Genomic DNA, 11,161 nt, shown 5'->3' on the forward strand with positions numbered 1-11,161 from the left:
CCTGAAAGATAAAGTGAATCAATGTGGCACATTGGGGGCAGAGCTGTCATGATCAGAGTTGACAACCAATAAAGACAGAAGACTGCATTCATTCTATAACATCTTATTAAATAGTTTTAGGAACAAAGAATAAAACATTTTGTTGCTACAATTAGTTTACACAATTTCTCTTCCAGAAGGTTTTAGCAAACTTTACTCCATTAAATATACATTTATTTTTTGTTTTTACATCTAAAGTTTTTCAGCTCGATCTTTAATTTATACTGGTAATGTGTTAACATGGACAGAAAAGCAATGTTAGAGTAAAAAATACAATATGTAAAGGTCCTAACAAACAAACAAAAGGATTCCACCAAACCACAGATTCAAAATAGGATAAAAATGTATTTACTTCTTAAATAAGTACAACAAAATGGTGCGCTTTCCAGCATGATTTAAGATTAAAAGTTATGATTTGTTTCTTACAAATATTTGCTTGCAAAAACATAAAAATGATGTATAAAAGAACAAAAACATTGAAAAAGATAAAACACTTGATACACAATAGTATATTCTTCAGGTAGCACCCCCTTCAAAATAACTGAAAGGGATTGATGTCTGTGTTGTACACCTTATGGCCACCTTCTTAAGAGCCATCTGTTGGTTAAAATGACATATAATTCAAGCCAGAAACCTATGAAGGAATAGATCTGGGCATGTGAAATCCAAACTGTTTTTACTGTAACCACGCTATTTCTGTGTGAAACACATGCATGTGTAAAGGATCCTAAAATGAGACAGGATGTAAGATAAAAACTGTAGGTTGAAAGTTAAAATCAAGAGGAAGTTGCATTCAGGCACTAAATCATCCAATGTTCATCTTGCTCTTAAGTGATAAGGCAGGTTCACTCAGCTGCCAATGACCAACAGGCTCTTAATAAAGGTGGCCAGCCGGTGTCTTCTCCTGTATCCAGATACAACAGTAAGAATTCCCAGGGAGAAAACCAGGTACACTAAACATGAGAGGACACCAATATATTTTCACTGCAGGACTTGGGGAGTTAAACAGTGTGTGTGTGTGTGTGTGTGTGTGTGTGTGTGTCTGTGTGTGTGTGTGTGTGTGTGTGTGGAGAGAGGATGTGATGGGACAAGTCAGTACAGGTTGCATGAACATGATATGACACAGAAAACAAGGTCACAGGTTGTCCATGTGATTATTACATGTGCATGCCGTGTACAAGAAAATTCACTACAGAGGTAACAAGAGCTGTAAAACACCCTCCATTTACTCTCTCTCTCTCTCTCTACGAGGGATGTTGGCAGGAGGCAGCAACTGCCCTATGACCTCTACTTGATCACCCCTGCCACTGGAGCAAGGTTACACAACGTGGAATCTGAAAACATCTGCTGACGTGCCAATGACACTGCTAATTTTACCAACCACCTCATAACACTTTATCCACAGCTATCCAGCTGCAAGCCCTGAGCACAGCCAACATACAGATGATGATGGTGAGGTTTTAGATTTACAGTTCCCATGCACATCAGTGGTCAATAGCTAGCCTTGCCTCTGAGACTTCATCACTCTTTATGTTTCTCTGTGATTTGGTCATATCACAGAATGCCAAAATATTTGGTGATACCAACATTATAATAAATTCCCACCAGATTCGATGGCCCATTAGCACTGCAAACATCTTAATCTTACTTTATTGCATACTGGATTCTGATTGGTGTAATTGAAAGTGGTGCCCCCGTAGTATCAAGACAGGGTCACAAAATTTGATAGTTGTCATTCTGATGTACTAAAAACTGATAAGTCTAATTCAGATGAAATAGACCAAAATTTGTGCCCCCATATAAACAATGTGGGGGTCCCAAGTATCATCATATTCTATTACTGGTCATTGCCAGTATAGTACTTTAGACTAGCTAAAAGTACTTCCAGCAAAGTAGAGGAAGTCTGTGGAAATATTAGACTTTAACCTCAGTTTTTTTGTCCATTTGAATCATTCTAGGCAGACAGACATTAGTAAGATCACAAGAATACCTTTGAAGATGCATCTCACCACTGTGTAGCAGGTAAAAAAAAGAAGAAGAAGAAGAATTTCCTCCCACCCATGTTTGCATTGAGAACGCTATTTGACTTAATCACAAGAGTCATGTACAGAGAGATGAGGCCATAATAGGGGCTATAGCTAGCAATGCTATCAGAGACAAGGCCCAACAATATTCAGCACAAAGCGGTTCAGTTTTCAGGTCAAACAAACAAAAAAAAAAAAAAAAAAAAAAAACCTGTTCATATGCGACTATAAAGAACTGTTAAGAACGATAGTGACATTACAGGGTTTCAGGTCAGTGTCACTCACTCTGACCCTGATCTTCTTGGCAACATAACATGTGCAAACAGTACTTGTGGTAAGAAGGCCCTGACTCTGAAATTTGACTAAACTATCCTGTTTGACACTTAAAGTGTTTTCTCTCTATTTATATCAAATAACATGATAAATGGAATGAACCAGAAGCAGCTTAACTCATGTTAGAAACTAACTTTATCAAAAGCTGCTGTCACTAAGTGAGTTTCTAAAAGCAGTGAATGCAGCTGAGGCTGAGGGCGGGAGGACCAGTCAATCGTCATCACTCCGCTCTTTACAGGGCACGAACTAGTGAAATAATAAATATACTTTCAACATTTATGCAACAGACAAATAAACCTGCTTCAAGCAATCATTAAACATCAACTTTCTTCTCATAAATAAATAAATAGCTTTAACAAAAGAGATAAAAAGTAAATTTGGGACGAAATTTCAAATTAATTTTTTTAAGTTTCTCAACAGCGACTGCCAATTCTAACGAAATGTTTTGGTATGGTTACAGAACAATAAGAAGAAATAGAAAATAAGAGCTTTTAGCATTTTGGTTTAGTAAAATTCTCAGTTGGGCTAAACATTTAGTATTCATCTTTTAGCTGTTCTTTCTCTCATTGTGCTACTTTTTATTTCTACATTTACCAAAATTATATATGTCACAAAATTTGTTTTTTTTTTTTTAATTCATGTTTTTTCAATTAAAGCAGAGGCACACAGTGTGGTCAAATTAGAAACTCGCTCTACACACCTGGGTCAGTAAGATACAGGCTGCTGAAACTTTTGTTACTCAGCCAAAATGTGCAGCCTGAACCACAACAGACATAAACAGTGACAAACATCAGCAGGAAACTAACTGAAGTGAGATGAGGGTGGGAGGGGGAGGGGTGACTAAGGGCGAGAGGAAGGAGAATGTGAGGGGAAAGTCGTCATCACCACTGTAAAATAAGTGAAAACTATTAGTAACATCAGCAACAGTTAAGTTTGGCTGCTGCAAAAAACAAACGATGCACAATCTGTGAGTCGATCCAGAGGACAAAAGAAAAATTTCAAATCTCCAAACCACTGTTATTACATTTAAATACTCTATCCATCAAAATGACCAATCTTAATTATGCAAGTGCTAGTGAACAAAATGATGGAACTACCACATTTGGATATTGGCAGTGGTGTATTATTTATGGAGCAGTCTTCACTGCTATAAACAACCCAATTAATGCCTTAAAACTGTATTAGAAGATCCACACAGAGGATTTAATTCTCCTGTTGTCATTTTTTTTTTTTTTTTTCTTTTTCTTTTTTAGTACTTATATACATAATTTTCAAAAGTCTCTCTGACAAGGCCACATCTCTGTGTTACTGTGTGCCATTACTACAGCTTTTGCAAACTCACTGCTGTCATTACGGCAGCATAGGCAATATTAAAAGCTTGTTTCATTATGTAAGTGCCTAAGTGCATTCGAGGAGATGTTAAATAAGCAAATTACGGTTAGAAAATAAAAATAAAACCCTGATAATTTTGTTCACCACTGAAGCCAAATAAGTCAAGGTTCAAGTAAACTATTGTTTTGGTCTAGTTAGTCAATGATGCATAATACTGACACATTAAAGAGACGTAAACTGTTAAGTTAGTGAATTTTTGCCCAATCACATGGGAGATTTTGTGAATATCAGCTCTGTACTACATAACAGAAAAAAACGATGATGTGAGGTTCTTCAGCATGAGATGAGCGGATGTGATGTGCTGCTCTGAGGAGTTTTACAGAAGAAATGGGGGCGTGAGTGACATTCTAGATTTGAATGCAAAGGCAGATAGTGCAAAAATAAAATTTCACAATCACTTTGCATGGCTAAGGGCACCTGACAAACCACTTCCATCAGTCTGTATGACCCCGACGTGCATTGTTGCGCTCGAGCTAGTTTTGGTGAGGCCGTTAGTGTGTGTGCGCATGTGTGTATCTCTAATGCGGTTGCATAATGAGTCTAGAGGAAAATGATTCCTAACAGAAATTTTGCATAATCCTCAACTGACATAATCAAATCTACTGTAGAGTATTCAGTAGAATATGTTTCATAAAATGACACAGGCAGTAGAAGTTCCAGTGATTACGAGTCAGTGAATCATCAAACACTCTGCTTTGATTGTTTGAAACCCATCTGTCTCCTTCTGGATTAAAGTGCCATCATCTCTTGCTGCATACTGCACACACATACACACACACCAATAATTAACCTCTGTGTGGTGACATCTTTTATAGCATGCTGTGACTTGCTAGAGCATGCTTAAAATAGCATAGTGGGAAGTGGGAAAAGACTGACACAAGCTAAAGAAAACACATACTGACAGGGGGGTTGGGTGCATCACAATCCCAAATCCTGCACCGCTTCTGTCCTCCGCTCTCCCATCCTTTTATCTTAGTGTACCATCATCTTGCTCCCCAAATTCAGCCACACATAAGCCCGTTGGCTATACCCGACTCTCCCCTGGTGCTGTGCCTCCCTCCCCTCCCATTCCTCCCCCCTTCACCGCATCTCCATGTCCCATTCTGCTCCTGCAGGCTTCCTGTAGCCTTCCCCACTGATAGCCTGTGAAGGTGGGGCTGATGGGGAAGTACTTGAAGACGGAGTATCTGCGGATGAAGTCCATTCCAAATGGCAAGTCATAAGATCTCATCCCTTCTAGTTCTGCTGCACTGAGACCAGAACCACGCTTCAGCTTCCTGATGCCTCGTTCTTCAGGGGTACCTGATGAGACAAAAGGGAGGAGAGATTAATCATGAGTTCCTAAAGATCCACAATTAAAAAGTCCAAACAAACAAATAGGACCATGGAGAAAAACATGAGCTTCCTTTTGTTGCTACAATCTTTTGATCAATTTGAAGACATAAAGAAATACAAAGTAATAGATGCTTAAAGGGTATGAGTCTGCCCATTGATCCTGTGTTGCCTATTCCAATCCAGGTCCTAGCAGCAGGTTAAGCCCAGGCGTCCTTTTCCCCACCACATCTTCCAGGTCTCTCACAGGGATATTGAGATGATATGATCAAACCTGCTTGGCTGTCACAGCCATGTTAATATGATTTTATTCCTTAAAAATGTTTTATACTACCATTATATCAATCAATCAATCAATCAATCAATCAATCAATCAAGCTATAAACTTAATAGCACAATTTACATTAATTTTACATGGGGTTATCATTAATTGGACAAATGAAAGTGAAACAGTGGATTAAACATCTTACCAGGGATCGTATTGTCCAAAATGAAGGCGACAGAGCCTCCAACAAACATGGCAGTGGTGAGGAGCACATTCAGCACTTGGTCAATTTCAACGATGCCTGAGAAAGATTAAAAAATGGACAGGAATTTAGTAACTGACTAAAATATGTTTTAGTTTGTATTGAGGATGGAACTGAAAAATTACCAAAACTAACATTATCAGTTACTAACCAACCTCATTTCAGTCATGTTCGTATGTCCAGTAAATTAGTTAATTCCCTCTGACAGGTTGACAACAAGTCGCTGTGTGTACTGAATCATTTGTGTGGGTTTATTCATAAGAGAAAAAGGCGTTGTTCCGACTCACTGGAGTCGAGCCTCCAGACAGATTTAGACAAGACAAAACTTTTCAAAGGTTGGAGAGAATTGCAGCTGGAGGTGGGTGCAAGATGACAAAGGTGGTAGAGAAAAAAAATATGGCAAGTTGGTTGTGTAAGCACAGTTTGTCTTCAATGAATATAATACAGAACAAAACAAAGCTAAATGTTATGCTACAGCTAAATACCACATACACACATCTATTCGCACATTATGATGGGTGCATGGTAAAGTAGTAAGAAAAAAATGGCACACTTGACCAGGAACAACAGTATATTACACTGAGATAATCAATGCTGTGTATGTTTTATTCACATCCAATATGTATTGCTTCTTTGTTAGTCGAAAAGTAGTTTGTACATAGGTACAGGGATCACCCCTCTTCACTCACCTGTCACCAGTGGGTTCTTTTTCAGGTAGCTTGGCAGCATCAGTCCGAAGAAGATGGAGAAGCCCAGGACAAACATGTTCCTGGAGGAGTTGAGGTCGACAAACTGCAGGTTGGACAGTCCCACTGCTGTGATCATACCAAACAAGGTGCAGAAGAGAGCTCCCAGGACAGGGTCAGGCAGAGAGGCAAACAGGGCGCTGAATTTACCCACCAGCCCGAGCAGCAGCATCATGGCAGCTCCATACTGAATCACACGTCTGCTGCCCACCTGGAGGAAGGGAAAGGAGTCAGTGAGAGGCGGAATAAAACGTTTGATAAGGTGGGGCTCAACCCCGAAGCAGCGTCTGTATGTTAAAGTGGAGGGTTTACTTTACTGAGGGCCGAAATTGACAAACTGTATATTTTATAGTATATGATGATCGTTTTGGGGATCTTACACATGTACAGTGAAACAGTATATATTATACAGTCTTCTAAATTAGAGAAAGAATCAACAAGGCCCATCATTAACCACATTAATGGATGTTTCCTGCTCATGGCAGGGTGGTAGGTGTGTCTTACAGTTTACGTATAGCTCCACCTCAATTGAGCTATTAGTTTAATGTGGGGCTGCAACTGACAATTATTTACATTATTGGTTAATCTGCCCATTTTTTTTTGTTGATAAATGTCATAAAATTTGTAAAATGCCCACAGCAAATACCCGCTAACCAAGAATAAATATTCAATCTAAAATAATATAAAAACAGTGCATATATAAGAAAATTTATGATGCTGTTACCAGGAAACATTTAGCATCTTTGCTTGAAAAGTCGGTCATATGATTAATGGATTAGCAATAGCAATTATTTGTTTTGCCAATTGCTTAATCAATGATGCAGCTTATTGTTTCAGCTCTAGCCCTGGTTAAAGAAATACAAACGTTAATAGATATGTGCAAAGACTTGTGTGTTACCTTGGTGATTCCCAGGACACCTATATTTGGACTGGAGGAGGTAGAACCGTTTCCCGTTCCAAAAAGACCATCCAGCACACAGGAAATACCTTCCACAAATATCCCCCTGCAGAGACAGACGAAAAACAGTCTAATTACAGTATCTGACAGACAGTAAATTGCCCGTGCCATGACTCAAACAAATGGAGTACTGGCGAGTATGAGTACGAGTAGAAAGTCGAAATGAGAAACTGAAGAGTTACCTGTTGATGGCATGGATGGGAGGTGGAGGCGCGCAAGAGAGACGAGCGCAGGCGTAGTAATCTCCAATCGACTCAATGATGCTGGCCACCACAGCACTCATCATCCCGATCACGCCTGCAGCTGTTACAGTAGGAAGGCCCCACTGGACTGTAGAGGTAAAAGCTCAGTGAGAAACAGCTGCATTTAAACAGAAAATAACTTTAAAATGATTTTATTTCTTATATTTTTTTTTTCTTCATTGCCTCTGGCAGGTTTTAAACAGCAGGGGTTTAACTCCTGCTGTTACAAGGGTCACACAGTTTTTATATCAACTTTATACTTTTAAATTTATTCTGGGGATTTTCAATGTGATTTGCACCAATAATATATTGTATATACTATTTATTGGTCTCTGTACATATAGTACTGACATATCAGAGTCACATTTGTTTGTGCTGTAAATCTTTATATTATTTGTTTTATTGTGTATCGTAGTTACACCTCCTCCTACTATAACTACACAACCTGTTTATTCTGACCCGTTAACTTACATCACTGTACGCACCAGGCAAGACAAATTATTTAAAACTTATTAATTTAAGACTTTTAAAAAAGTATTTTCACTAGGCACTAGACCAGGCATTAGACCAATGATCATTTCCAACACCCCCTTTGTCGTTATCCTCCTCCTCCTCATAAACACACTTACAGGGGTATGGGATCTTAAACCACGGTGCAGCTGTGAGGATTCCCTGACGAGCGTCTGTACGGGCGTAGAAACCATACTTGTCCTTCTCTGGCGGGAAAACATCAGTCACAGTGAAAATGAAGCACAACAGCCACGACACCAGGATGGCCATGATGATCTGTAGCAAGAGAAAAGAAAACACTCATCAGTCACATTAAAGACAAAGTGAAGTAAAAACATGTATTACCAGTTCTAAACCTGCATACTTGCTACATTCACCAACCACACCCCCGCCTGAGTGATGCACACTGTACTCTGAACCATACCCCTGCTCACATTTTGTTTCACTGGGAAATATTACAGCAGATGAAGACTCTAACTGTCATTAAATGTGACTTTCAATCAATTTTTTTGATTATTATTATCATTGTTCTTTTAACACAATTAAACTTCCATAGAAAATAAGTGAAGTTTAAAAGAGTTGCACCATGTTGCCGGCTTCCAAGGCTATGGCATGTTGGCTACAGCAAAATCAAGTCCACTTTAACATTTTTACTGTTAACAGTGAGCCAATAAAAAGCAAAAGAGCAATGGGAAACCTTTTGAGGTGACAGGTATAAATGAGACTGGTATGTAACTTTGATGTGAATTTAAGAGAGTTTTTATTATTTCATATATCACCAGCAGAGGGCAGGAAAAGACTGATTTACACCCTGCACAGAGGCAAACAAAGAGAGAGCGTCTTAACCCCCCATGGAGGAGTGAGATTAGCCCTGTTGAGTAATTTGTGACATAGATGGGAACACAGTTTGCAGTGGAGGCAGGGGTTGGGGGGGTATGTTCATTAAAAGATAGATAGATAGATAGATAGATAGATAGATAGATAGATAGATAGATAGATAGGAGAATATTTTCTAAGAAAAAGGAATCAGGAAGAGGAGTCCAGACACGGTTTGTGCAAAAGGCAAAAAGCTGAGGTATGTATGTACTTACAGGAAACATTTTGAAGACTTGAAGTCTATATGAAGTCCAGCCTTTCTTGGCTTTGTAGACTGGGAGAGGGAAGTGAACGTTTCGGGCATACTGAGAGAAGAGCAGCACCAAGAAGATAGTCCTGCAGACAGAAACAGATCGGTGGATCACAGTCAGAGAGTAGCCTTTTATTATTCTTTTCTGGACTGTATATTCAGCTCCTGTTAACGTCTGACTGGAGCCCCAGAGGCTTCAGAGCCAATCAATTACCCTAACTGCCAGAGAAAGAGCGAATCAGTGGCAATTACGGGCACATAACCTGTCCCTGTGGAGCGAGAGACGAGGCCCTCCAGCTGCAGTGTAAACAGCCGTGACACAGCAGGAACTGATGTCACACCACCTAAATATCACAGCTTTGAAGTGGGTCTTTGCCTATGAGTCGATCTTTACAGTCTACAATCTTTTCCTGAGTAAAAGAAGTGCTTTCTTTCTTTCCTAGACCTCTTCTTATCTGCTCATTCTTGGGCTGCAAAGAACCCTGTAAAAAAGGAGGAGGAAGTTTATTGTCACTGTTAATCCGTGAAAGTGAGCTCCAAGCCACCGTGTAACTATTCATCTTTGTATAAAAGCTTAAGATGATAGTACACCCAAAATAACAGAACAATGGCGAGATAGTTTTTATTCAGTCAGTTTCAGTGGTTTCCAATGGAGACAGGCTTTCATGTCAGAACATACCCAACATACAAAGGGACAACAGAGCCGGGATTTTAGATGTTGACAGATGAATGTACATTTCTGGGGGTCTGTACTTACAGCATAGCAATGCCCCAGTGTTTTCCAGCCCTCTCCCCTGCAGCCTGGAAACCAGACAGGCCGATGAGGGCTACGGTGGGGGTGATGGTCAGAGGTCCGATGTACTTCAGCAGAAGCCCGGGCAGACCCAGCGCTCCGATACACACTTCGACCACGGAGGACACGATGATGGCCCCCTGGATCTGACAGAACAAAGAAAAGAGGACGTATTTTAAAAAAATGTGGATCTACCCACTTAAACCCTGCTGCAGTCTCACATCATGTTCACCTTGAATCATCAATTCAAGTAAACGAAGCACAGGTGATGGCTCAGAGAGACAAAAGATGACGTTATGTAAACGTAGATTTTCATTAAATCTTAAATTTAGATTAATGCTTCCATTTTGCAAAATTACAAAAAATTCCCACAGCTTTTAGTAAAGGAGGCGCCATACTTCACCTGAAATATAATTTCCTAACGTTAATGGAAGAACTTTGACATTTTTATAAAATACAATATGCTTATTAAACCTCAGTCAAAATGAACAGTGGCGGTAAATTCCACAGCAACATCCACATCCTTTATGAATGAGGCGATTGTTAGAATCGTCTTATATGAACCACACAGATCATGAGACGTGTTAACACCGTTCAATCACATGGTTTGCTTAGTAAAGTTTGCCATGCGATGTCCTGGCGTAAATCATTGTATAACATTTGCCTCCTAGCTAAAAATGTGAAATTCAATTTATGAATCAAAACTTAAGCTAAGGAACATTTTGTTTGCACCATGGTTGGAGGAGATGGTGTTACAGAATCACCAGTGAGCCAGGTTTCATTTGAAACCTCCGAGTGATAATCCCATTTGTCTGGTTGTTATTCGTCTTCCTGTTCTCTTCTATCACCTGCACGCTCCTCCTGCCTACAGCCCATCGCTGTCCCATTCAACAATTTGATTCACTCTGATTGAGTTATGTCTCATTCTTGCATCACACAAAAAACTATTACTCAACTGGCTTACGCAAACAGAAAAGGTTAATGCAAATTAACTGCTCCTGCCACAGAAAACCAAACCCCTCAGGCATATACAGACAGCAATCTTCATGCTTGGGAAGAAAAATTCTAAATGCCAACTGTTAGGAGCAGTAGCTTAAAAAAAAAAAAAAAAAAAAAAAAAAAAAAAAAAATTTTTTTAA

The 11,161-nt window shown here is 39.4% G+C and overlaps 1 protein-coding gene across 5 annotated transcripts in view; it reads right to left on the reverse strand.

The window, feature by feature from the left end:
* Positions 1-87: 87 nt before the first annotated feature.
* slc23a2 (solute carrier family 23 member 2) overlaps positions 88-11,161 on the reverse strand; it is a 38,487-nt gene continuing 27,413 nt past the window's right edge. For all 5 annotated transcript variants that reach the window (XM_087176097.1, XM_023414463.2, XM_087176098.1 and 2 more), the window contains 8 exons: positions 9,987-10,168; positions 9,195-9,315; positions 8,223-8,379; positions 7,534-7,681; positions 7,292-7,397; positions 6,337-6,604; positions 5,591-5,686; positions 88-5,090 (listed from right to left, as the gene is read on the reverse strand). In XM_087176097.1, coding sequence (XP_087032223.1) covers positions 4,813-5,090; positions 5,591-5,686; positions 6,337-6,604; positions 7,292-7,397; positions 7,534-7,681; positions 8,223-8,379; positions 9,195-9,315; positions 9,987-10,168 — 1,356 coding nt within the window. In that variant the 3' untranslated portion in view covers positions 88-4,812. The remainder of the gene's footprint in view (positions 5,091-5,590; positions 5,687-6,336; positions 6,605-7,291; positions 7,398-7,533; positions 7,682-8,222; positions 8,380-9,194; positions 9,316-9,986; positions 10,169-11,161) is intronic.

This window comes from Seriola lalandi, unplaced genomic scaffold (assembly GCF_002814215.2).
Source record: "Seriola lalandi dorsalis isolate HSWRI2012SDOR001 ecotype SW California unplaced genomic scaffold, Sedor1 jcf7180002054529, whole genome shotgun sequence".
NCBI classification, from domain to species: domain Eukaryota; kingdom Metazoa; phylum Chordata; class Actinopteri; order Carangiformes; family Carangidae; genus Seriola; species Seriola lalandi.